Genomic DNA, 26,908 nt, shown 5'->3' on the forward strand with positions numbered 1-26,908 from the left:
CTAATGACGTGTGCATTGATGATGCGTATGACAGGGCTGATGATACTGACAATGATGAGTGTGATGATGACGTGGTGTGCAATGATGATGTGCGATGACGATATGTGCAATGAAGACGTATGATAATTACGACGTGTGTGATGACAACATGTGATGATGACGACGTGTGTGATGACGATGTGTGTGATGACGATGTGTGTGATGCCGACATGTGATGATGACTATGTGTGTGATGACGATGTGTGTGATGACGACATGTGTGATGACGATGTGTGTGATGACGACGTGATGATGACTATGTGTGTGATGACGATGTGTGATGACGATGTGTGATGATGCCGACGTGTGTGATGACGACATGTGATGATGACGATGTGTGTGATGTCGATGTGTGTGATGACGATGTGTGATGATGACGTGTGTGATGATGACTGTGTGTGATGACGACGTGTGTGATGACGGCGTGTGTGATGATGACGTGTGTGATGATGACTGTGTGTGATGACGACGTGTGTGATGTCGATGTGTGTGATGATGATGTGTGTGATGATGATTTGTGATGATGACGTGTGTGATGATGACTGTGTGTGATGACTGTGTGTGATGACGACGTGTGTGATGACGACGTGTATGATGACGTGTGTGATGACGATGTGTGTGATGACGTGTGATGATGACGACGTGTGTGATGACGTGTGTGATGACGATGTGTGTGATGATGTGTGATGATGTCAACGTGTGTGATGTCGATGTGTGTGATGACGATGTGTGTGATGACTATGTGTGTGATGACGATGTGTGATGATGACGTGTGTGATGATGACTGTGTGTGATGACGACGTGTGTGATGACGACGTGTGTGATGATGACGTGTGTGATGACGACGTGTGTGATGACGTGTGATGATGTCGACGTGTGTGATGTCGATGTGTGTGATGACGATGTGTGTGATGATGATGTGTGTGTCATCATCACACTCATCATTGTCAGTATCATCAGCCCTGTCATACGCATCATCAATGCACACGTCATTAGCATCAACATGTTTATCACCATCACACAGATGATTATCATCATTATCCACATCTTCAACATCATCTAAACTCAACATCATCACAAACTCAACATCATCACACATCGCCATCTGCAGTGCTGGTGTGGGATGATGACGATGTGTGTGATGACGATGTGTGATATTGACGATGTGTGATGATGACGATGTGGGATGATGATGATGTGTGAAGATGTGTGTGTAATGATGATGTGTGTGATGACGATGTGTGTGATGACTACGTGTGTAATAACGATGTGTGATGATGACGTGTGATAACGACGACGTGTGATGATGACGATGTGTGTGTAATGATGCGTGATGATGTGTGTAATGATGTGTGATGATGACGATGTGTGTGTAATGATGTGTGATGATGATGATGTGTGTAATGGTGTGTGATGACGATGTGTGATGATGATGTGTGTAATAATGTGTAATGATGATGTGTGTAATAATGTGTGATGATGACGATGTGTGTGTAATGATGTGTGATGACGATGTATGTAATGATGTGTGATGATGACGATGTGTGTGTAATGATGTGTGATGATGATGTGTGTAATGATGTGTGATGATGACGATGTGTGTGTAATGATGTGTGATGATGACGATGTGTGTGTAATGATGTGTGATGATGATGTGTGTAATGATGTGTGATGATGACGATGTGTGTGTAATGATGTGTGATGATGACGATGTGTGTGTAATGATGTGTGATGATGATGACGATGTGTGTGTAATGATGTGTGATGATGATGTGTGTAATGATGTGTGATGATGACGATGTTTGTGTAATGATGTGTGATGATGATGTGTGTAATGATGTGTGATGATGATGATGTGTGTAATGATGTGTGATGATGACGATGTGTGTGTAATGATGTGTGATGATGATGTGTGTAATGATGTGTGATGATGACGATGTGTGTAATGATGTGTGATGATGACGATGTGTGTAATGATGTGTGATGATGATGATGTGTAATGATGTGTGATGATGATGTGTGTAATGATGTGTGATGATGACGATGTGTGTAATGATGTGTGATAATGACGATGTGTGTAATGATGAGTGATGATGATGATGTGTGTAATGATGTGTGATGATGACGATGTGTGTAATGATGTGTGATGATGATGATGATGTGTGTAATGATGTGTGATGATGACGATGTGTGTGTAATGATGTGTGATGATGATGTGTGTGTAATGGTGTGTGATGATGATGTGTGTAATGATGTGTGATGATGTGTGTAATGATGTGTGATGATGACGATGTGTGTGTAATGGTGTGTGATGATGATGTGTATAATGATTGCGTGTATGGCAGTGCTGCTGATGATGATTATGGTGCTGATGATGATGCTGATGATGATCTGTGTAATGATAACGTGTATGGCAGTGCTGATGATGATGGTACTGATGATAATGCTGATGATCTGTGTCATGATTACGTGATTGCCAGTGCTGCTGCTGATGATGATGGTGCTGATGCTGATGATGATCTGTGTAATGACTACGTGTATGGCAATGCTGCTGATGATGGTGCTGATGATGATGATGCTGATGATCTGTGTAATGATTACGTGTATGGCAGTGCTGATGATGATGGTGCTGATGATGATGCTGATAATGCTGATGATCTGTGTCATGATTATTACGTGTATGGCAGTGCTGCTGATGATGATGATGGTGCTGCTGCTGATGATGATGATGCTGGTTGTGTGTTCACGCCGCAGAGGCAGCGTGCATTCGTTTTTTTCCGGATCGGATCCGTCGACTCCGACATTCGACTCCTCTGCGAGAGACAGCGCCCAGGCATCGCTCACACACGGTGGGGTCTGCGCTGAGACGGAGAGAGCGCGAGAGAGACACCGGAGAGAGAGACACACGGGAGAGACACAGGAGCGGGAGAGAGAGAGACGGGAGAGACAGAGGAGCGGGGGAGATAGAGGAGAGCGGGGGGAGAGATAGAGGAGAGGGAGAGAGACGGGGGCAGAGGGAGAGAATAACGAGACACTGTAAGAGAGCGGAGACGGGGAGATAGGAGAGAGAGATAGAGGAGAGGTTAGAGACGGGAGGGAGAAGGAGAGAGGAGACGGGAGAGGAGGGAGAGACACGAGAGGAGGGGGGAGCTGCGCTTGCAGCGAGAGGAGCGCTTTGCAGGAGCGATGCATGAAAAGGTGAGTGGTGGTGAGTGGTCGTGGGTGGTGAGTGATGGTGAGGAGCGGTGAGGAGTCGTCTTGCTCTCCCCAATCTCTCCCCGCGTCTCCCGGTCCTCCCTTTCCCTACATCTTCCCCCCCCTTCTCCCCTCCCCCCCTTCTCCCCTCCCCCCCCTTCTCCCCCCCCTTCTCCCCCCCCTTTCTCCCCCCCCCCCCCTTCTCCCCTCTATGCAGTCTGCACGCATCTCGGCACTGCCGTGCGCGTGGCTGTGTGTGGGGGAGCGGTGGCGTAGCGGTTAGCGCACTGCGCTACAAACCCGGCGACCCGAGTTCGATTCCCGCTCACGGTCAACACCGGGCGACGATTACCTGAACCGATCCTGGGCCTCCCCAGAGGTCGACCCAGAGGTGCGGTGTGGAGTAAACATCGCCACCGGGGAGACAAAGGCGGCGCTGGCCACCCACCTCGTGCGCCGTGCCGGCCTTCATAGGTGCTCGCTGACAGCACTTGCCACAACAGTCTGGTCAAGGCTATACGGGGGACCTTTGTCTTTGTGCCCCCCCCCCTCTCTAGACGCTGTGTGCCGGGCTCCCCCCCCTGCTGCTGCTGCTGCTCGCGTCGCGACTCCCCCTCGAGTCCCGCGCGCTGAAGCTGCGGGGGGGCCCGGGGGGGCCGCTCCCCCACCCCGACCTCGCCTACCCTGGAAAATTCCACGACGTACGGAGCCCCAACCTCCCTGCTCCCCCCTCGTCCCTGCTCCCCCCTCCTCCCTCGTTGCAGCACACCCTCCCCCCTGCTCTGCACCCTCCCCCCCCCCCTCGTGGTACCTGCACCACCACCACTACCCCCACCACCACCACCACCACGACCACCACCACCACCACCCCCACCACCACCACCACCACGACCACCACCACCACCACCCCCACCACCACCACCACGACCACCACCACCACCACCACCACGACCACCACCACCACCACACTATTCTTGCCTCCACCCCCCCCTCCCCACTTCACGCTCTCCCCGCTCCCCCTATTATCTCTGCTCCCCGTGATCCCCTTGCCCCCTGCTCCCACCACGCTCCCTGCTCCCCCCCCCCCCCCCCCCCGGGCGTCTCCTCGTCTGCCCTGCGTCTCCGCACAGCTCCCCCGGGGTCTGCCCGCGCCTTCCCTGCTGTTCTTTCCCTGCCACCGTGAGCCCCGCGTTTCAGCGGATCGCCACGGCGGGAGCGTGCTTAACCCGATTGCACGGCCAAGTCGACATCATTCGGCTTTGTGCACGCACACGCACCGAGCACGCGCACCGAGCACACGCACCACGCACCGCGCACACGAAGCGACGGGTACGCGTGACGGTCTGAACGGCACACGAAGGGGTGGGTGGGTGGCCAGCACCATGCCACACCCCCACACTCACAGGTGCACAGACTCGCACACACTCTCACACACGCGAACATACTCACACTGCACACACTAAGCCTGCGTGTGCCCAGTTATGCAGTGACATTAACTCACTGTACTGGTGCTGAGCATGAACATATACGCGGTTACCTCGGGCCCCAGAAAGCTCAAAGGGTAAAATATTCAGGGGAAGTATTTGGGGTTGTACCCAGACATCCGGTTTTAATTCGGATCCGGCTGATATATATGTGGGAGGGAGGGGGGGGGTGGAGTATGTAACTTTCCATCAGACCAAATCATGATTGCGAGCTTTGACATTGTAACAATGTTTACTGTAATTAAGTCTGTCGAGTTAACTAACCCACACGACTGCTGGAAATAGCGATTGTACGTAGGTGGCTTAACGCGGGGTGCGGCTGGTGAGAGTGGGTCCATTGGGTGAGGTAATCCACCCACGCGTGTCCGCCCTCCCTCATCTCTCCCTTTGCTCTCCTGTTATCTCCCTTCTGAGATAAGAATTCTCTTCCTCTGACCTTGTCTGAATGCATCTCTGTCATCCGTCTCTTCCTGGCTACATCGCTATTCCCTCTCGTCCGTATCGTCAGTTCATCTCTGTCCTGCCGCACTCTCATATCTCATTTGAATTCCACCACAACTACCGCCATCGCCGCTACCACCGCCACCGCCACCACTAGCAGATGCACCAACAAAATCGCCAATACCACCACCGTAACCAACCACCACCACAACTACAACCATCACCTCCACCACCACTGCCCCTACCATTAGCAATTCATTAAATCAATGTATGTATTGAGTAAGACCTCGCCCCCACTAAAGAAGAGGCATCGCAATACTTTACAGTATAAGTTAAACGAAGGTAGTCCACCGGTACCACAAGTACCATAGCCAACATCCTAACCACCACCATCCCACGCTGCTTCCGTCCTGTGGCCTCGCTGCTTCTGTCCGTTCGGCCGCAGCTTCGGCTCAGCACCACGGACAGCAGCCGTGGCTTCCCCACGGCGCCTCGCCAGCCGTGGACTCTACTTGCTGTACTGCTCGCCTCATGGCCACCGAGGGAGCAGTAACAGCGAGCAGGACGCTGATGCGTTGTTTGCAGCGGACCCTTGGGAGTGTTTATTAACCGATACGGCTTTAAAAAGGGCTCAGCCCACATTACTTACAGGAACTAATACATTTACATACTCCATCAAGGTCCTTAAGATCTTACAGGAACTGATGCATTTACATATTCCATCAAGGTCCTTAAAATCTTACAGGAACTGATACATTTACATATTCCATCAAGGTCCTTAAGATCTCACAGGAATTGATACATTTTCATATTCCATCAAAGTCCTTAAGATCTTACAGGAACTGATACATTTACATATTCCATCAAGGTCCTTAAGATCTTCTGATCTACAACTGCTCAGCACTGCCAGGTCTACAGGTTGCGCTGTTTCGGTGACCGGGCTTTTGTTAGCGTGGCACCCAAACTATGGGACGCCTTGCCACTTGAAATCAGGCAACCGGATTCAGGAGATATGTTTAAATCTGCTTTGAAAACCCCACCTCTTTAAAGTGTCCGCGCCTCTTTAGTTTGGTCGGTTGCTCCCTGGGTTCTGTTTTTGTTTCCTGCTTTTCATACGTTGCGCGCTGGGATCGGAGGACGGAATGCGCAATTATCCGTTTTAATTATTAATATCATTACCTCCTCGTCTGCGTGGTGATTTTTTTTTATTGTTCCGGCGAGCAGGAAACTCGCGTTACATAAAAAAAAACCCCGATAGGAATTGGACAAACATCCCAAAGTAGCAGGCGCCTCCTGAAAACGAGCCTTGAGACTCCGAAGAGCATTGCGCGGTGACCTTGCAGGCGACCAGCGACTGCTTTACCCGCGGCGCACCAGGGCAAGCGGAGTCGAGTCAAGGAGAGGAAGCCTCGCGGAGTCTCGTGACTCGTTTCCAGGAGGACGCTGCTCAGGGGCGGAGCCAGGATTTCAGGCCGGGGTGACATTCAACAAATGTTAATTTCAAGAATTATTTAGAGAGTCAGGCTGTCGAACTAGACGCCATCGGTTGGCGACACACTCTGACAACGCAGTTTCACGGAGTCCGCCAGACCGAGTGTCGTACACTTACACGCAGAATGTCACCCCCTGTCACCCCCCCCCCCCCCTGGCTCCGCCCCTGACGCTGCTGAGTTTTTGAAGCGGGGTGTCGCGATTGCGTTGTAGATTCCGCTTGAGTCATTCGCGCGTAGCTTAGGGGAATTCGGAAAATGTCGACCATGACGCCGGCACACAATGGCCTGCTCTTGCCAATGGCGTCACTGGATCTTTGACATTCACTGTGGAGACGGGCGCCTGGTGGTGGCAGTCGTAGGATTTGTATGGTTAATACACGCCGCAGTATTCATCAGGGCGGCCGCTGTATTCGAACCGTCAAAAACCTCTTGCAACGAGCGGCCCATGCGCTACCGCTGGGCCGCGGTGATTCGAGTGAGGAGGGGGACGCGCTCAAGAGGCCGACCCGCCGCGGAGATGGAGCTGTGAGATCAGGAGCGGAGTGGATTGTAGTGACTGATGTTGACGTCTTTAGGAGATCTTCATCCAGCAGTGGATGAACCATGAGCCTTGATAATGTGTGATTTTGATTGCGATGGTGATTGGACAGTGATTTTGTATGATTCTTGTAACTCAACCCCCCACCCCTCCCCCCACGCTGTACGCTACCTAGGAGGTCGAGGTTGGTGTATAATTTATCTCTTGCTTTCACTGCACGTCTAGCGATTAAGACAGCCAATTATACACTCAATGAGACGCAACATTCCGCGCCTCCGTTGAACAAGGTTGACTACGTGCAGTGCGAAAGAAGTTGACGATACATACATAAGTAGGCATCCAAATAGACAACCAATTAATTAGGCACTCAATTAGACACGTAATTGGATACCCAATTAAGATTCGTCACACCGATTACCAAGTCACACACGTCGTGTTTGTATGTAACTGTGGCTGCGTGTGTGTGCGTGTGTTTAACTGTGGCTGCGTGTGTGTGTGTAGTGGTTCGCGAGCTGAGCTACCAACCCTGTGACTCGAATCCAATCCGGTCAATACTGGTAACCTGTTTACCTGAACGGGTCCTGAGCCGCCCCTAGGTCGACTCAGCCTCAAATGAGTATCTGGCGCAATGTGTAAACGTCGCCACTGGGGAGATAAGACACGACCGGGCGTGGTGTTGGCCACCCACCCCCTTCGTGTGCCGTGCCGGCCTTCATAGGCGCTCGCTAACAGCACTTGCACCAACAGTCTGTTGAGGCTATACGGGGAGGGGGTGGGATCTTTATCTTTGTGTCTCTGCGTGCGTGCGTGCGAAGGACGATTCCTTCAAATCGTGGGACCAGACGAAGGCTCAAGGCGCCTCCGGTGAGACACGGCGAGTGGCGACGCAGCGGCGACACTCGCCCCCGGGTTCGATTCCCTTCTCGGGTGCCTCCCTGTGCGCAGTTTGCAACTTCTCGCCCCTCTTCTGAACGAGTTTCTTCCGGCTTCTCCGCTTTCCCCGGCTTTTCCTGCCGTATAGTAATAGGTTTTTACCCTTTTAGCTGGCACAAAAACTGACACCTTTATACAAGGGATCATGTTTGCAATGACCACAACACAAGCAGTCAAAAATGCAAACAAAAAGAGACAACTCTGATAATGATATTGGCACTGTCCTTGAATTTGATTGGTCCACACCCGAGACGGCTTTTCTTAGAGCCTAGTCTCCACTGGTGTTGGACTAGATGGCTGCCATAGTTTGTGACATGCATTGTAACTTGCAGTGGGCAAACGTCAACGACGCGAAAACAATCCGTGGCTATGACTGTTTGTTAATGTATGGCTCGTGTTGATTGTAGGGCAACGGCTGCGTGCGACCGACGATGCCGTCCGACTGTAGTGTGACTGCGTGTGAGCTCGCCTGTATGACTGTGACCATAGTGTGAGTGTGTGCGAGTGTGTATGCCTGTTGTGGGGAGCGGTGGTGTGGCGGTTAGCGCGCTGCGCTACGAACCATGCAACCCGGGGTTCGATTCCCGCTCACAACCAACACCAGTATCTGAACTCGTCCTAGGCCTCGCCTAGGTCGACTCAGCCTCAACATTACTACCTGGGTGCGATGTGCGAACATCGCCACTGGGGAGACAAAGGCGGCCAGGCGTGGCGCTGGCCACCCACCCCCTCGTGCGCTGTCCCGCCCTTCATAGATGCTCGCTTACAGCACTTGCTCTAAATTGTCTGTGAAGGCGAAATGGGGGATCTCTGTCTTGTCTGTGACTGTGCACGTGACTGTGCACGTGACTGTGCAGGCGGCTGGGACCCGTGTCGGGACGTGCGCTGCGGACCGCACCGGCGCTGCGTGCGCCGGGGCCGCGACGCGACCACGTGCGTTGCGGCCCCGGGCGCGGAGCCACGGCGCAGCAGCGGCGGCGGGTAGGGGCACGGCACTCTGACACGGCACTCTGACACGGCACTCTGACACCGCTGACACGGCACTCTGACACGGCACTCTAACACGGCACTCTGACACGGCACTCTGACACGGCCCTCTGACACGGCACTCTGACACCGCTGACACGGCACTCTGACACGGCACTCTAACACGGCACTCTGACACGGCACTCTGACACGGCACTCTGACACGGCACTCTGACACGGCACTCTGACACGGCACTCTGACACGGCACACTGACACGGCACTCTGACACGGCACGCTGACACGGCACTCTGACACCGCTGACACGGCACTCTGACACGGCACTCTGACACGGCACGCTGACACGGCACTCTGACACCGCTGACACGGCACTCTAACACGGCACTCTGACACGGCACTCTGACACGGCACACTGACACCGCTGACACGGCACTCTGACACGGCACTCTGACACCGCTGACACGGCACTCTGACACGGCACTCTGACACGGCACTCTGACACGGCACTCTGACACGGCACTCTGACACGGCACACTGACACGGCACTCTAACACGGCACTCTGACACGGCACTCTGACACGGCACTCTAACACGGCACTCTGACACGGCACTCTGACACGGCACACTGACACGGCACTCTGACACGGCACGCTGACACGGCACTCTGACACCGCTGACACGGCACTCTGACACGGCACTCTGACACGGCACTCTGACACGGCACGCTGACACGGCACTCTGACACCGCTGACACGGCACTCTAACACGGCACTCTGACACGGCACTCTGACACGGCACGCTGACACGGCACTCTGACACGGCACACTGACACGGCACTCTGACACGGCACGCTGACACGGCACTCTGACACCGCTGACACGGCACTCTGACACGGCACTCTGACACGGCACTCTGACACGGCACGCTGACACGGCACTCTGACACCGCTGACACGGCACTCTAACACGGCACTCTGACACGGCACTCTGACACGGCACGCTGACACGGCACTCTGACACGGCACACTGACACCGCTGACACGGCACTCTGACACCGCTGACACGGCACACTGACACGGCACTCTGACACGGCACTCTGACACGGCACTCTGACACGGCACTCTGACACGGCACGCTGACACGGCACTCTGACACGGCACACTGACACCGCTGACACGGCACTCTGACACGGCACTCTGACACGGCACGCTGACACCGCTGACACGGCACTCTGACACGGCACTCTGACACGGCACACTGACACGGCACTCTGACACGGCACGTTGACACTGCACGTTGACACGGCACTCTGACACGGCACGCTGACACCGCTGACACGGCACTCTGACACCGCTGACACGGCACACTGACACGGCACTCTGACACGGCACTCTGACACGGCACTCTGACACGGCACTCTGACACGGCACTCTGACACGGCACTCTGACACGGCACGCTGACACGGCACTCTGACACGGCACACTGACACCGCTGACACGGCACTCTGACACGGCACTCTGACACGGCACGCTGACACCGCTGACACGGCACTCTGACACGGCACTCTGACACGGCACACTGACACGGCACTCTGACACGGCACGTTGACACGGCACGTTGACACGGCACTCTGACACGGCACGCTGACACCGCTGACACGGCACGCTGACACGGCACTCTGACACGGCACTCTGACACCGCTGACACGGCACGCTGACACGGCACTCTGACACGGCACTCTGACACCGCTGACACGGCACTCTGACACGGCACTCTGACACGGCACTCTGACACCGCTGACACGGCACTCTGACACGGCACTCTGACACGGCACTCTGACACCGCTGACACGGCACTCTGACACGGCACGCTGACTCTGACACGGCACTCTGACACGGCACTCTGACACGGCACTCTGACACGGCACTCTGACACGGCACTCTGACACGGCACACTGACACGGCACACTGACACCGCTGACACGGCACGCTGACACGGCACTCTGACACGGCACACTGACACCGCTGACACGGCACTCTGACACGGCACTCTGACACGGCACGCTGACACGGCACTCTGACACGGCACTCTGACACGGCACTCTGACACGGCACTCTGACACCGCTGACACGGCACTCTGACACGGCACGCTGACTCTGACACGGCACTCTGACACGGCACTCTGACACGGCACTCTGACACGGCACTCTGACACGGCACTCTGACACGGCACTCTGACACCGCTGACACGGCACTCTGACACGGCACTCTGACACGGCACTCTGACACGGCACACTGACACCACCCTCGCAGTGACGACACAGTGACGACACAGTGACACTTCAGATGATATCGCTGCTGTTGATGACGACGATGGCCGCTGTCTGTGTGCCCTTAGCGGCAAGCACGGTGCCACTAAGAGACCGGCCGAGGGGGTGAGCCAGGGAGGGGGGGGCCCTGGGCGCAAGCAGTGCCCCCCATGCCCCCACGGACCCCGAGACCCCGTCTGTGCCTCCGACGGGCACTCCTACTCCTCCAAGGTGCTCTCCTCCCCAGGGCTTGCACGGGGGGGGGGGTAGGGGGGGTCATTTGCTATGTCCTTGTATCCCCCCCACGCCCCCCCGTGTGTCCACGTGACCACATATCCTCGTGTGTCCACGTGACCCCACATCTCCGTGTGTCCCCGTGTGTCCCCGTGTGTCCACGTGACCCTATATCCCCGTGTCCCCGTGTCTGCGCAGTGCAAGATGCAGCACCAGGCGTGCCTGGCGGGGAAGCGTCTCGCGATGCGTTGCCCCGGACGGTGTCCGTGTGTCCCCGCGTCCGACAGCACCAAGGACATCACACACGATGGTGAGGGGGCACCTCCTCACCCCCGCTCACCTCTTCATCCCTCGCCTCCTCACCCTTACACACCTCGTCCTTCATCCCTCACCGCATTACCCATGCAGCCCTCACACCCTCTCGCCTTCCTCACCTCGTTACCCCACGCCTCATCATACCTCACCTCCTTACACAGAGACCCACAGACTCACCACACAGAGACCCACAGACTCACCACACAGACTTGACACACAGAGACCCATAGACTCATCACGCAGTCGACTCACTACACAGAGACCCATAGACTCATCACGCAGAGACCCATAGACTCACCACACAGAGACCCATAGACTCACCACACAGAGACCCATAGACGCACCACACACAGAGACCCATAGACTCATCACACAGAGACCCATAGACTCATCACACAGAGACCCACAGACTCACCACACAGACTTGACACACAGAGACGCATAGACTCACCACACAGAGACCCATAGACTCATCACGCAGAGACCCATAAACTCATCACACAGAGACCCATAGACTCATCACACAGAGACCCACAGACTCACCACACAGACTTGACACACAGAGACTCATAGACTCATCAAACAGAGACCTATAGACTCATCACACAGAGATCCATAGACTCACGCAGAAGCCCATAGACTCATCACACAGAGACCCATAGACTCATCACACAGAGACCCATAGACTCATAATGCAGAGACCCATAGACTCATCACACAGAGACCCATATACTCATCACACAGAGACCCAGACTCATCACACAGAGACCCAGACTCATCACACAGAGACCCATAGACTCACCACACAGACCCATAGACTCATCAGAAAGAGACACAGAGACTCACCACACAGAGACTCATAGACGCATCGCACAGAGACCCACAGACTCATCACACAGAGACCCATAGACTCATCACACAGAGACCCATAGACTCATCACACAGAGATCCATTGACTCGTCACACAAAGACCCATAGACTCATCACACAGAGATCCATAGACTCGTCACACAGAGACCCATAGACTCATCACACAGAGACCCATAGACTCATCACACAGAGATCCATAGACTCATCACACAGAGACCCATAGACTCATCACACAGAGACCCATAGACTCACGCAGAAGCCCATAGACTCATCACACAGAGACCCAGACTCATCACACAGAGACCCATAGATTCATCACACAGAGATCCATAGACTCATCACACAGAGATCCATAGACTCATCACACAGAGACACATAGACTCATCACACAGAGACCCATAGACTCATCACACAGATCCATAGACTCATCACACAGAGACCCATAGACTCATCACACAGAGACCCATGGACTCACGCAGAAGCCCATAGACTCATCACACAGATACCCATAGACTCATCACACAGAGACCCATAGACTCATCATGCAGAGACCCATAGACTCACCACACAGAGACCCATAGACTCATCACACAAAGATCCATAGACTCATCACACAGAGACCCATAGACTCATCACACAGAGACCCATAGACTCATCACCCAGGGATCCATAGACTCATCACACAGAGACCCATACACTCATCACACAGAGACCCATAGACTCACGTAGAAGCCCATAGACTCATCACACAGAGACCCAGACTCATCACACAGAGACTCATAGATTCATCACACAGAGATCCATAGACTCATCACACAGAGATCCATAGACTCATCACACAGAGACACATAGACTCATCACACAGAGACCCATAGACTCATCACACAGATCCATAGACTCATCACACAGAGATCCATAGACTCATCACACAGAGACCCATAGACTCATCACACAGAGACCCATGGACTCACGCAGATGCCCATAGACTCATCACACAGAGACCCATAGACTCATCACACAGAGACCCATAGACTCATCACACAGAGACCCATAGACTCATCACACAGAGATCCATAGACTCATCACACAGAGACCCATAGACTCATCACACAGAGATCCATAGACTCATCACACAGAGATCCATAGACTCATCACACAGAGACCCATAGACTCATCACACAGAGATCCATAGACTCATCACACAGAGACCCATAGACTCATCACACAGAGACCCATAGACTCATCACACAGAGACCCATAGATTCATGCAGAAGCCCATAGAGTCGCATAAACAAGAGGCGGATTCGGGGTAGGTGGGCCATGGATGCAATCTTGCCCCGCACTTGAGACCCCCAACATTGATATTTTATGATGTACTAGAGACAATAGATTAAACGTTGCTAAATGTTATTCGTGTTGGGGCCCTGTTTAACGAGTTGTTATTTATATTCTTGTTTCTTTCGCTAAAGTCACGTTGAAGGGAAACAATGAAATAATAAAATATATATAAAACAATAAAATTCTCACAACGTTTAGACTGTAACACAAACAGTCATCATCAGGTGTAAAAAAAAAAACAACGGCAAGAAGCATTTGAAAGAAGTGGCGGTTTGTATTTATTAATTTATTTTAAAACGTTGTTTGTGTTTATTTACTTTTGAACGGTGTTTGTATTATGTTTTTTTTTTAAAACGTTAGCGCCACGGAGAGCGATTTGACAGCTTGTTTAGAAGGACGAGTCCATCTATGTTCGGAAAAGAGGAGGGGGGAGACGAAAATTTAATGTATGCTGTCTTTGCAAGCCATCGGGCTACCATGATAGATTCGTTCATGAGGCTATCCACATATACAAACAAAGAAACAATTTCAACCGAGAAAATGGATTATGGCTTAGCAATCATTGGAAGGATTTTATAAACCATCTCGGGTCTTAACTGATTGTTCACGCTTACGGTGGCTTTCAAACAGCATACATTAAATTTTCGTCTCCCCCCTCCTCTTTTCCGAACATAGATGGACTCGTCCTTCTAAACAAACTGTCAAATCGCTCTCCGTGGCGCTAACGTTTTTTAAAATAAATAAATAAACAAACACAAACACCGTTTTAAAATAAATACAGACCGACACTTCTTTCAAATGCTTCTTGTCTTTGGTTTTCACACCTGATGATGACTGTTTGTGTTACAGTCGAAACGTCGTGAGAATTTTATTGTTTTATATATTTTATTATTTTATTGTTTCCCTTCAACGTGAGGAACCAAGAATATGAATCACTGCAGTCACGAAAGCTTTAAATCAAGAGTTGTTATTTATTTATTTTAGGACCGCTACCCCGGCCCCCTCTTCGGCAACGTTTAATATCCACCACTGCCCTTCGTGCCCCCCCCCCCCCACATTCCCCTCCCCTCCTTGCCCCCCCCCACCCCCCCACAGAGGTGTGTACGCAGGAGGACCTGCTGGACGTGTCGGGCCGTCTCAAGGACTGGTTCGGGGTTCTGTACGGGGACGGGCGAGCCGCACGCGGGGCCATGCCCGCCGCTGACCCCGGGGGTCCCGGGGGTCCCGGGGGTGCCGCCGCGCCCCCCTGCGCGGGCCCCGTGGGTTGGATGTTCGAGCGGCTGGACGGCAACGCGGACCGGCGGCTGGACGCGTCCGAGCTGAGCGGCATCTACCAGGACAAGTACGAGCACTGCATCCGCCCCTTCCTGCGCTCCTGCGCCTCGCCCGGAGAGCGCTCGGAGCTGCACGCGGCGCAGTGGTGCTCCTGCTACCAGCGGCCCAGTGAGTGCGGGGGGGCGGGGGGGGGTAGGGAGGTGGGGGCTGGCGGGGTTGGGAGGCTTGTGTGCGCGTGCGCGTGCGTTGAACTTCGGTCGTGGCCTCGAGGTGCACGTAGCCTGGCACAAGCGTTGTGGTGACGTCACCACCACTTCGTGGCGAATGGCGGTTGTTGTTGAACTTCTTTCGCGCCGTGTGTAGCCAACCGTGCTGATTGGAGGTGTTGGGGGAGGAGGTGGGGAGCTGGGGTGGGGGAGGGCTGGGGGGTTGGTGTCGGTCAACCTCGTCAAGCCTCACCTCGTCAACCCTCATCGTGACCCTTGCCACATCGCGCGTCATCCCGTCAGCCCTCACCTCATCACTCGCCTCCTCGGCCCTGAACTGATCGTACCGGGGCGAGATCCTGAGAGGTTTGCGGCGGCTTTGGGAGGGAGGCCTGATGGTGATGGTGATGATGGTGGTGATGGTGGTGATGGTGGTGATGATGATGGTGATGATGGTGATGATGGTGATGATGGTGGTGGTGATGGTGGTGATGATGGTGATGATGGTGGTGATGATGGTGATGGTGATAATGGTGGTGATGATGGTGGTGATGATGGTGATGATGATGGTGATGATGGTGATGGTGATGATGGTGATGATGATGATGACGGTGATAATGGTGATGATGATGGTGGTGATGATGGTGGTGATGGTGATGATGGTGATGATGGTGATGATGATGGTGATGATGATGGTGATGATGATGATGGTGATGATGATGGTGATGATGATGGTGGTGATGATGGTGGTGATGATAGTGGTGATGATGGTGATGATGATGGTGATGATGGTGATTATGATGGTGATGGTGGTGATGATGGTGATGATGGTGATGATGGTGATGGTGGTGATGATGGCGATGATGATGGTGATGATGGTGGTGGTGATGATTGTGATGATGATGGTGATGATGATGATGGTGGTAGTGATGATGATGGTGGTGATGATGGTGATGATGATGGTGATGATAGTGATGGTGATGATGGTGATGATGGTGATGATGGTGATGGTGATGATGGTGATGATGATGATGGTGATGATGATGGTGATGATGATGGTGGTGATGATGATGGTGATGTTGGTGGTGGTGATGATGGTGGTGATGATGGTGATGATGGTTATGATAATGATGGTGATGGTGATGATGGTGATGATGATGGTGATGATGGTGATGATGATGGTGGTGATGGTGGTGATGATGGTGGTGATGATGATGGGGATGATGGTGGTGATGCAGATGGTGATGATGATGGTGGTGATGATGGTGATTATGATGGTGATGATGGTGGTGATGATTGTGATGATAGTGATGATGGTGATGGTGATGATGGTGGTGATGCTGGTGATGATGATGATGGTTATGATAATGATGGTGATGATGATGGTGATGATGGTGATGATGATGGTGATGATGATGGTGATGATGGTGATGATGATGGTGATGATGGTGATGATGATGATGATGGTGGTGATGGTGGTGATGATGATGGTGGTGATGATGATGGGGATGATGATGATGGTGGTGATGCAGATGGTGATGATGATGGTGGTGATGATGGTGATTATGATGGTGATGATGGTGGTGATGATGATTGTGATGATAGTGATGATGGTGATGGTGATGATGGTGATGATGATGGTGATGATGATGGTGGTGATGATGGTGGTGATGATGGTGGTGATGATGGTTATGATGATAGTGATGATGAAGGGGGTGATGATGATGATGGTGGTGATGATGATGATGGTGGTGATGATGGTGATGATGATGATGGTGTCGAGCAACGATCTGGCCTGGACAGAGGAACTTGGAGGCAGGGGGATCCTTGTTCAGGAGCTCGCACCTTGGCGGTGTGACCATGACGGGGATCACGAACCCGTCTGTGTAGACCTGTGGGTGCTATCCACGTGCCGCCCGTGTTGTGGTTCCCACGGAGACACGGGGACACATGCAGACATGGGGACACGGGGACACGGGGACACACGGATATGAGGGCAGCTGGAGGTGAACAGGAAGTCTCATAGATCGTCATCTTCATCACCAGCACTATCATCACCACAATCGTTGTCACCCCCACCACCATCATTGTCATCACCGATACCACCACCACCACCACCATAATTACCATCATGACCATCACGACCCTCGCCATCGTCTCTCTGCAGAGCCCCCGTGTCTGGCCGAAGTGGAGCGCCTCCAGCAGGAGCAGCCTGGACAGACGTTGCTAGGTAGGAAAAGTGCTCCACCCTGCAGCCGCTCCACTCTGCAGCTGCTCCACCCTGCACGGATCGTGCCGCGTTGGCAATCGGCGCTCGCTGGTGGTGACGATGGTGGCGGCGGTGGTAAAGGTGGTGATGGTGGTGGTGGTGATGGTGGTGGCAGTGGTAAAGGTGGTGATGGTGGTGGTGATGGTGGTGGTGGCAGTGGTAAAGGTGGTGATGGTGGTGGTGATGGTGGCGGCGGTGGTAAAGGTGGTGATGGTGGTGGTGATGGTGGCGGCGGTGGTAAAGGTGGTGGTGATGGTGGCGGTGGTAAAGGTGGTGGTACAGGTGGTGGTGATGGTGGTGGCACTGGTGGTGGCGTGCCACTGTGTGTGCGGAACGCTGGCCGGGGGACCTTTGTCTTTGCTTTGCACGTGTGTGTGTGTGCGTGTGTGTGTGTGTGCGTGTGTGTGTGCGCGTGTGTGTGTGTGTGCGTGTGTGTGTGTGTGCGTGTGTGTGCGTGTGTGTGTGCGTGTGTGTGTGCGTGTGTGTGTGTGTGCGTGTGTGTGTGCGTGTGTGTGTGTGTGCGTGTGTGTGTGCGTGTGTGTGTGTGTGTGCGTGTGTGTGTGTGCAGTGCTGCACACCCCGAGCTGCGACGAGGATGGCTACTACCGCCCTGCGCAGTGCGCTGGCGCCACGGCGCGTCTCTGCTGGTGCGTGGACCGCTTTGGCCAGGAGGTGGTGGGGTCGCGCACACACGGACCTCCAGACTGCGGTAAGCAACCCCCCCACCCACCCCCACACCCCACTCACCCCCCCCCCACACCCCACCCCCCACACCCCCCCCCACACCCCACCCCACCCCCACACCCCACCCCACCCACCCATCCCCACACCCCACCCCACCCACCCCCACACCCCACCCCCCCCACACCCCACACCCCACACCCCACACCCCACCCCACCCACCCCCCACACCCCACCCCACCCAACCCCACCCACCCCCACACCCCACCCACCCCCACACCCCACCCCACCCACCCCCACACCCCACCCCACCCACCCCACCCCCACACCCCACCCCACCCACCCCCACACCCCACCCCACCCACCCACCCCCACACGCCACCCACCCACCCCCACCCCCACACCCCACCCACCCCCACACAAACCCGTGACCCCGTGACCCCGCTCAGACGGCGATGCGTCCGGAGACTGGGGCAGCGCCGGCACCCAGATCTGGCCCACGGGAGGCGGAGACGATGATGACCAGGAGGAGGACGAGGTGGACGAGGAGGCGGCGACGGGCGGTACGAAGAGGGGGGACGAGGAGCACGGGGATGACGAGGACGAGGAGGAGGAGGACTTGGAGGCGGGCGACGAAGGGGGGTACATCTGGTAGGGTCTTGGAGGCGACAGCCTCCTCCATGCAGTCGGGGGCCCGCAGGTGGCTCTGGCACGCAGCTCCCGATGTCACCCATCCCAGCAGAGCTCCGGAGTTCGGGAGCAAAACGAACCGTCGATTATAAAACCCCGATGAGAATTTATTCCACACCTAGAGATGTCATATGAACCCCCCCCCCCCCCGTACACCAAAGCACCGAGGTCTATCATCCAAACCGTGCGGTAGCCGAAGATTGAGGTTCAACTCAACGTCGGTACCAGATCTCTGTACTTACGAACGAGTTAGGTTCCAGAGGTCTGTTCGGAAATAGATTTGTTCGTAAGTTGCATGGTGTGTACTCCATACACGGGGAACGGCTATAAAAGTTGTATAATGTCCTCTAGATGTAGATGCCACTGGTTCTTCATGTTCTGTAGATGCCACCACCGCCATCTATTGCGCGGCGGTTGAACTTACGACTCTCGGTCCGAACAGGCAACTGGACATACGGACCAGGTTTGTTTGTGTCTCTCAAGTTCATAAGTCGAATGTTCGTAAGTAGGGGGCGTTCCTATACAAGACATATTCCTGCCACTCGAACGCAGATGCGGATTCCCAGACCGTCCCACCGAGTCAATTTCATACAGGTGGTAGCTCGAACCACACCAACTTGGTTGCACGCAACCGACTCGTTTGTACGTGGGCGTCTCTACAACCGGTTGCGAACAATTGTGCAACCCTGGTTGCTAATTACGGTAGAGCAGTGGTTCGTCACCTTTCCTGCAGCCTTGCACCCTTTTGGCTCTCAACCGTGAAAACATTTATGTTAATAAATACATCGGTTTCATGAAAACCAAGTAGTTGTACTTACGTGCCCACGCTTAATTTGTGTTTCGATGATTTAACTTAAAACTGCGTTCGATACTCCACGCTCAGGCGTCGATGCGCAGTCACGCGGTGCATTGTCACGTGCTGCACTGATTGGTCTTTAAGATCTTGACGTGGGGGGGGGGTGGAACTAACCATAAAGGGGCGGGCCCAAACACTTTAACCACGCCCAGACACGTGCACAACTACTCGCTCAGATGCGGACAAAGCAGTTGCAGTAGATTAAGCCGCACGACTTCAAGGCGAAGCGATGTTTGATGGCTCAGGTGCCGGACACGGCCGTCACGACGCTCGTTTTGTTGAACCGCGCGCGTGAGAATCGATTCTCGCCAGTTGTTGTTGAGTGTTTCGAAGCACGTGCAACCACCGCAGCCGCCAGAGGCGCAATATTCACCCCAGCCAGTCTTGCGTGCTTGAGTCAATGCTGGTGAACTGCCATACCGTTGAAAAAATTACTAAGAAGACGTGTCACCGGTGAGACTAGGCCCTAAAGAAGGCTGTCTCTGGTGGAGACCAATCAGTTTCAAAGACAATGCATCATATATTATCAGAGCATGTTTTGTTTGCATGTACACCACAAGTACCGTGTGTGGTTAATGCAGATTCCTCGCAAAATGTTTCTATTTGACCCCCCCCCCACCCCGTGAGTTTTGGGTCCCAGTTGAACGCGCAGCTCTGTAATAGACGACACAGAAAAGTCACCAGAGTCGTTGGGGAGGAATACTAAGAGACATTTAAGCAGGCGATTCGTCCCGTTCACCTATCTCTCGAACTCTAAAGTCTCAACTCTTCACTGCCACCCCCCCATTGCCCCCCCCCCATTGCCCCCCCCCCCTTCCCAGCGCTCTCGTGGCAATGTTCCACTGCCAACACTAGAGGCCGCTATCGCGTTGGTCTCGCGCACTCCCCGAACGCCCCCCACCCACCCCCATTGCCTTGTGACGCGTGCAGAGTCACGCGCCCATTTGTGAATGAAGAACAACAACATTTATCCCACGGTCTTCGCACCTGATGGGCTCACAGTGATGGCATCACATTCACTCCTCCGTTTAAGACCGAAAACGCGAAGACTTCCTCACAGTGCTGCCAAATCGCCTGATGGAGTCCGCTTGTTACTGTAATCACCAGCGATAGGTCACTGCGCTCGACATGTAAAATATTGTGGGTTTGCTCTCCGATGCACAACCCGTGTGCTGGAGTCGTAACTCACTGGCGCGTTTTGTTTACGTGGCAAACCTTACGAATTGGCTGTGTCGGGTGGTGGCGGGTGAACGACACACATTTATATTTACGCGATCTAACCCCACCAAAAAAAACCCGTTTATGATTAACTAAATAGATTAGCAGACAACTCGACTCCTTTCACGTGTTTGCCCCCACCCCCCTTCCACTACATCCTTAGATGTGTACACGTTCCATCAGCCACGCGGCCTTCTGTCAGTGCGTGAATTCGGCAGCATTGGATCGTCACGAGCTAGGAACTCTGGAGGAAGCGGTTTCGACATTCGCCGTCTCATCGGCAGCAGAGTCGTCACAGCTCTGCCAGTCCGACCCTGTTCAGTGTCCGCCTGCCGATTGCCAGTGCCGGTTGGGGTGACCCGAAACACCATTCGATCATCGTCGTTGTCAGCCACGGTCAATCCACTGCTGGATTAAGGCCCCCCCCCAAGCCGCGTCTCCCGATCCTGTGACGAAACGATCCGCGAACGAGGCATTTGCGCGCGATCCTTACTTCAGCTGCTCACCTCTCTCTCTCTCGGCGTCCTCTCGTGCGCGTTCCACGCCTTGGCCGCCACTCCGTTCTTAGTCTCGACCATGGGGAAATCCGATCTGGTCGCGAGATCTTCGCTGCTCCAACCCCACCCCCTGCACCCCCCCCTCCCCCACATCCCCCGACTTGATCGGGCGCAGTCGGAGGATGACATCAAACTCGTTCCACGTTTGATCTCCACCAAAAGGGTGGCTAGGGGGGGGGGGGATAAAAGCACGTGGTAACCCAGCACAGCCTCGTCGTTGCTCGCAGCGAGTGGATGGTCGTGGATGCAGGAGTGGCTGTTTAGGTTTCATGGCGTGGCCATCTGTGATCAGTGGACACAATCACAGCGATGGGAAAGTGGGTTCTGGTAAGTGTTCCAAAGAGCCCCCCCCCCACCACGAATGATCTCCACACCGTTTGTCGGCCTTGACGCGTATCGTCTGTGTCGGGTTTACGCCAGAACGCCCCTTCGCTCCTTCCAGATTGCTCCGACGGCCGCTCCGATGATGTGAAGTCAGCCCTCAGTCCTGATTCGGCCTGACGACGACGATGATGATGGTGGTGGTTGCATCAGTCGGTGCGTGCCAGGGTTCAACTATCGCTAGACCTGAACTAGCCTGAACTCTAGACCCAGCCCTGAACTATACCCAACCTAACCTAACCCTACCCCAATATCCACAACTTTATCCCTATCGACCCGACTCTACTCCAACATCTCCATCCCTACCCCTATATCTCTAACCCTATCCCTATATCTCTAACCCTACCCTTAGAGCCCTTCAACATATATCCCGAATCCTACCCCCCGGTATCCCCACCCCTATACTCCTACATCCCCTAACCTTGGACACAGTGGTGGGGATCGATACTTGGGGGTGTGGGTGGACGATGCCCCTCCTGGTCTCCGTGAATGAAGCGATGACGGTGGACGAGGTGTCGCGGTCACTTGGAAGTTGGGCGTGTCATCGTGCTGCAGTATAAACTGTATCGTGTGCCGTAAAATCCCGTGTACAGATCAGACACGCTCACTGCTCACGTACACACACACACTCTCACGTAGAAACACACACGTGTGTGTGCCTACGTGAGTGGTGAGAGTCGCCTACATACTCTCAAGCAGAGTCTACAACCTGGGTGACCAGTTTCCCAACTTGGTTGCATGCGACCGACGATGCTTAAGATGTTCTGAAAACGTTATTTCCCGAAACGTCGCCTATTCGTTGCATGATTATTATTATTCTTTTGTTCCTCTTTAAGGTCTCAGTGTCATTGATGAAAGTGTTGAGTTTGTCGTTTGTTTGCGCTTGTGCACCAGCGATAACTGCGCATCATCATCATCATCACTGAATTCAGGACGTCTTTGCAACCGGTTGCCAGCAGTTGCGCAACCGATTGTTTGCGAGAGGCAAGCTAAGCTCTCAAGGATCGAGCTTCCCAGCGATTGCATCCACGTGTTTCATCACCACGCGTGCTGCACTTCTCTCAACAAGACTCGCATTTGCCAATTACACGGTGGCCAGGTGACGTTTCGGCCAATGGCCCTTCTTCACCGCACTTACGAGGAAGTGGATAATGGGAGTTGGAAGCCGCGCTTGTTAATACCACACAGGACCAGATGATAATTATATTGCAATGGTTGTGTTTTAAAATTGGCATATGAACAGTGAGTTCTCTAGTAGAGGCTATTTGCCACCTATGATTGGTTATTGGTGTTCTGAGTAACGCGCCATTTAATGTCCGTGTTGCGCAACTACTCGCCCAGATGCTGGACAAAGCAGTTGCAGGCAGGCGATTTACGTTACCGGTACGTGCTAGCACACATGCCGCACGCCTACACAGCAATAACACACATTACATTCACACACACGTGCGCTTAGAAAACAAATATATACACATACATATATAGAGGGGGGGAGGACATCACAAATAAATCATAGCGCTTGGTGTTTTATGAAACCCGCGTTTTTAATTGAATTTAGTCGGCGGTGTAGTCTTGGTCCAGCTGATGACTTTTGTGGAGTCCCCCTCAGTCTGTGGATAAATAAAGCGAAAGCTTACTGAACCAGTGTCCGGTGTTAATGCTGAAACCACACGGCTATTAAAGGTGACCTATGGCCTCCAGTTTCCCTGGCTGGCTGCTAGCCGGGTTCCTCTGCAACACCACAAACAATGCGTCTGATGTTAGTGGCTGTTGCTGCTGCCCGTTGCCACCGAAGAAACTAGCTGGGTAACTGGCTACACGCGATTTTCCCGCGTACGAAATGCACATTGAGTTGCGTTGAATCGGCGACAGAAGACATTTTTTAAACATTTAGTAATGATAATAACAATGGATAGATACACGGAAGCGGTGGCAGTAACGAAGAGGAAGACTGAACACGGTTCATTTGAAATTACTCCAAAGGTTAAATTTGTGCTCCGATTATTCATGCCCTTCTTTCGCCAGAATATTCTTTAAATCCAAGATAATATAAAAACAAGAACTTCAGTGTTATCTTGGCATCGCATTATTATTACATAAAATACCAGATTTACTTTTAGTGCTCCGAGTCCAGGAGGATTATAAAAACGGCGTGAACATGACAGCAGCTGTTTCTCAGTTTTCGACTCCGTGGCTATGAGATGTTAACTACCTCGCCTGGTACGGAGGAGGTCGTAGGTCCGATCCCGACCCTGACGCCTGCTGCTGCTGTATATTTGGAGTTTGCGGTTGCAACGGTGCATCCTTTTGGGACATGCTTGATGGGGGTTTCCGTCTGTACCCGAAACCCTCGCTAGCATCGCTGTGGTTTAGGTTATGGTGGGGGCCCGTTTCAAGCGACGCCCCAAATGACGGTGTGCGGAATATAACAAAGACCACTGCCGGTATACTCCATATTTATCGTGTTTGCTTAGAATTTAAAATTCTATACAAGTTTTAAATTGTCAAATGGTAACAGGCCTGCTAATTCTCCGGAGGAGTGCACACATCACGAGCAATTATACCAACCCAAAATGGCCCTCGCAACCGCACAACAAACAACAGTTACACAACAACCCGACGACCCACGGCTTCACAGATCTCCTCCACCACGAACGCTGGTGGGAGAAAGCTGCGGAGCAACCCCCGGAGGCACGCGTGAAAGTATTACCCGGCTCTGGAACGGACCAAACAAAACGTTCCAAGCACCACCTCAGGAGGATCCCCGCCCTTCCTCCCCGCACATGTCCCCAGCTGTCAACGCCCCCCCCCCCCCCGCAGTCCTCACGAAGCGTTGCCTTCACGCCAGCAGCGGGTGTGGTTCCCCGTGATGCCCCACCCCTGGCTCCAAAGGCGATGGTTCAGGAGGCCCACCAACGGGTGAATGGACCAGCCGTCCACTGCAGAACCCCAGTCGATCGTGCCCAAAGGCCAGCAGCAAGTGGTTATCAGCCCCAGGCCGGACTCCACCAAGGCGATGGTTGTGATGCTGACCCACCAACACGGCTGGCTCCGTGGCCGTGGACGAGGAGGAGCTTCCCCGTGGTCGGCAGTCTCACGTCTCCAGCACGACAGCCGCATCGAGCATGATGAGGAGCGGAATAGAATCCCCGCACTTTTTATCGTGGTTCCCCGCAAGCGGGGCCCTTTTTTTAGTCACACCCTTGGTGGTTTTTTTTCTCCAAATTAATTATAGCACGACGTGCTCATGACGAGTCCAATCCCTCGTGCTCATGAGCTGATCTAATCCCACACACGCCTGCAACCACTTTGGCACAAAGCCAAGCACGCGTCCCTCGCTCATCGTCAATCAAGAGACACCCTGCCCCCAAAACTATCGCTCCGACTGCCACAGTGGTGTCCTCTCGCCCCGTGGTCGCGTGGATTTGTCTCCGGGTCCTTCGTTTTTTTTTTGCCCTCCACATTTAGAATCAACATCGCGGTTGAAGTGAAATTCCACGCGATAAGCCGCCAACTGGTTGAGCTGTCATTGTGGTCAGGTCGCTTCTGAAACAGAGCTGTATAGCTCAGTGCGCCTTAGGGGCCGTCCATAAATGATGTCACGCACCTCGGGGGGGGGGGGGAGTCAGACATTTGTGACGATGTGTGACGAGAGGGGGGTGAGAAATGTGACGTCACATAAAAATACACAACTTTAAATAAATATAGACAACACGTTCTACTTAATTAAATAGACTTTTTAATAAACGTTGTCTCCTACAACATCAGAGTGCAGCGCCACATTAAATACGCACTACAATGACAATAGTTTAAAGCGATTTAAAGCATGTTTTCTTTTTTTGGGAGGGGGGGGGGCAGAGCTTTGTGACGTCATATTTTAGGGGGGTCTGACTTTTTGTGACGCTGTATGACTAGGGGGGGGGGTCAAAAATCGTCCAAAATTGCGTGACGTAATTTATGGACGGCCCGTTACCTGGCAAAAATAAAAAAAATAGTTTTAATATAACAAAAAAAACGTACAGAGTCGAGTGATAATGTATAATGAACTCTACATTCACCGTACACAGCACACACGTGAACACACGCACCGTCTACACATATATCTCATTGCAGAGCGCACGTGGACACGCGGTCTATGATAAAGTCCGTATAGGTCACGCTCGAATTACACAGGTGGTGTTTTAGTTTCGAATACCTCTTTTTTTTTCCACTGGTACAACCGAGCCGTGCTGGAGCTATCCCAGGGCCGTTTCCATCCAGCCAGCCACAGCTCACGAGGCGCCCAGGTTAAGTTTTTTGTTTTCCCTTCCCACTGCAGAAGCGGAGCCGAGCCGAGCCCGTGCCACTGACCTCACACGCGATTGAACCACTCGAAATTAATGTGAAGAAGACGCGGTGACGCCGTGTCCTCACAACTGAACTTACTGACGTCAGCAGCAACTGCTCCTGACCCTAATTGAACCCCTGAGCCAGATTCAGATGTCTGCCATGAGGGTGGCATAGCTTGGTTTGGTTCTGGATCGGCACGGTAAATAAGCCAGTGGGAAAAAAAACCCGTGCCTTGAGGGCCCTGAGGTGGCTCGGCTCGGATGTGCCAGTGG

General features: G+C 53.4%; 1 protein-coding gene and 1 long non-coding RNA gene across 3 annotated transcripts; one reads left to right on the forward strand and one right to left on the reverse strand.

Annotated features, from left to right (window-relative positions):
* The first annotated feature begins 2,750 nt into the window (after positions 1-2,750).
* Positions 2,751-23,948, forward strand: LOC116950893 (testican-2-like). 2 transcript variants are annotated; one of them, XM_032969040.2, is made up of 11 exons: positions 2,751-3,237; positions 3,792-3,935; positions 7,366-7,374; positions 8,006-8,054; positions 8,981-9,104; positions 11,507-11,648; positions 11,850-11,961; positions 15,270-15,617; positions 17,823-17,885; positions 18,493-18,633; positions 19,055-23,948. In XM_032969040.2, the coding sequence occupies exons 1-11, from the start codon at positions 3,226-3,228 to the stop codon at positions 19,258-19,260; spliced, it is 1,350 nt and encodes a 449-aa protein (XP_032824931.2). In that variant the 5' UTR covers positions 2,751-3,225; the 3' UTR covers positions 19,261-23,948. The 2 variants fall into 2 exon arrangements, with proteins under 2 accessions (XP_032824931.2, XP_032824932.2); XM_032969041.2 differs by lacking the exon at positions 7,366-7,374.
* Positions 23,833-25,620, reverse strand: LOC142930551 (uncharacterized). Its single transcript, XR_012946506.1, has 2 exons — positions 25,345-25,620; positions 23,833-23,917 (listed from the first exon to the last, which is right to left on the reverse strand). It is a non-coding gene; the product is annotated as an uncharacterized LOC142930551 (long non-coding RNA).
* Positions 25,621-26,908: the final 1,288 nt, after the last annotated feature.

This window comes from Petromyzon marinus, chromosome 41 (genome assembly GCF_048934315.1).
Source record: "Petromyzon marinus isolate PM22_M1 ecotype Great Lakes invasive population chromosome 41, UKy_Petmar_22M1.pri1.0, whole genome shotgun sequence".
NCBI lineage: Eukaryota > Metazoa > Chordata > Hyperoartia > Petromyzontiformes > Petromyzontidae > Petromyzon > Petromyzon marinus.

What these genes read in the sequence shown, in the direction of transcription:
- LOC116950893 (XM_032969040.2), top strand. An exon ending in CGGCGCAGCAGCGGCGGCGG is followed by an intron (nt 9,105 to 11,506) that starts GTAGGGGCACGG and finishes GTGTGCCCTTAG; the next exon opens with CGGCAAGCACGGTGCCACTA. An exon ending in ACACGGACCTCCAGACTGCG is followed by an intron (nt 18,634 to 19,054) that starts GTAAGCAACCCC and finishes GACCCCGCTCAG; the next exon opens with ACGGCGATGCGTCCGGAGAC.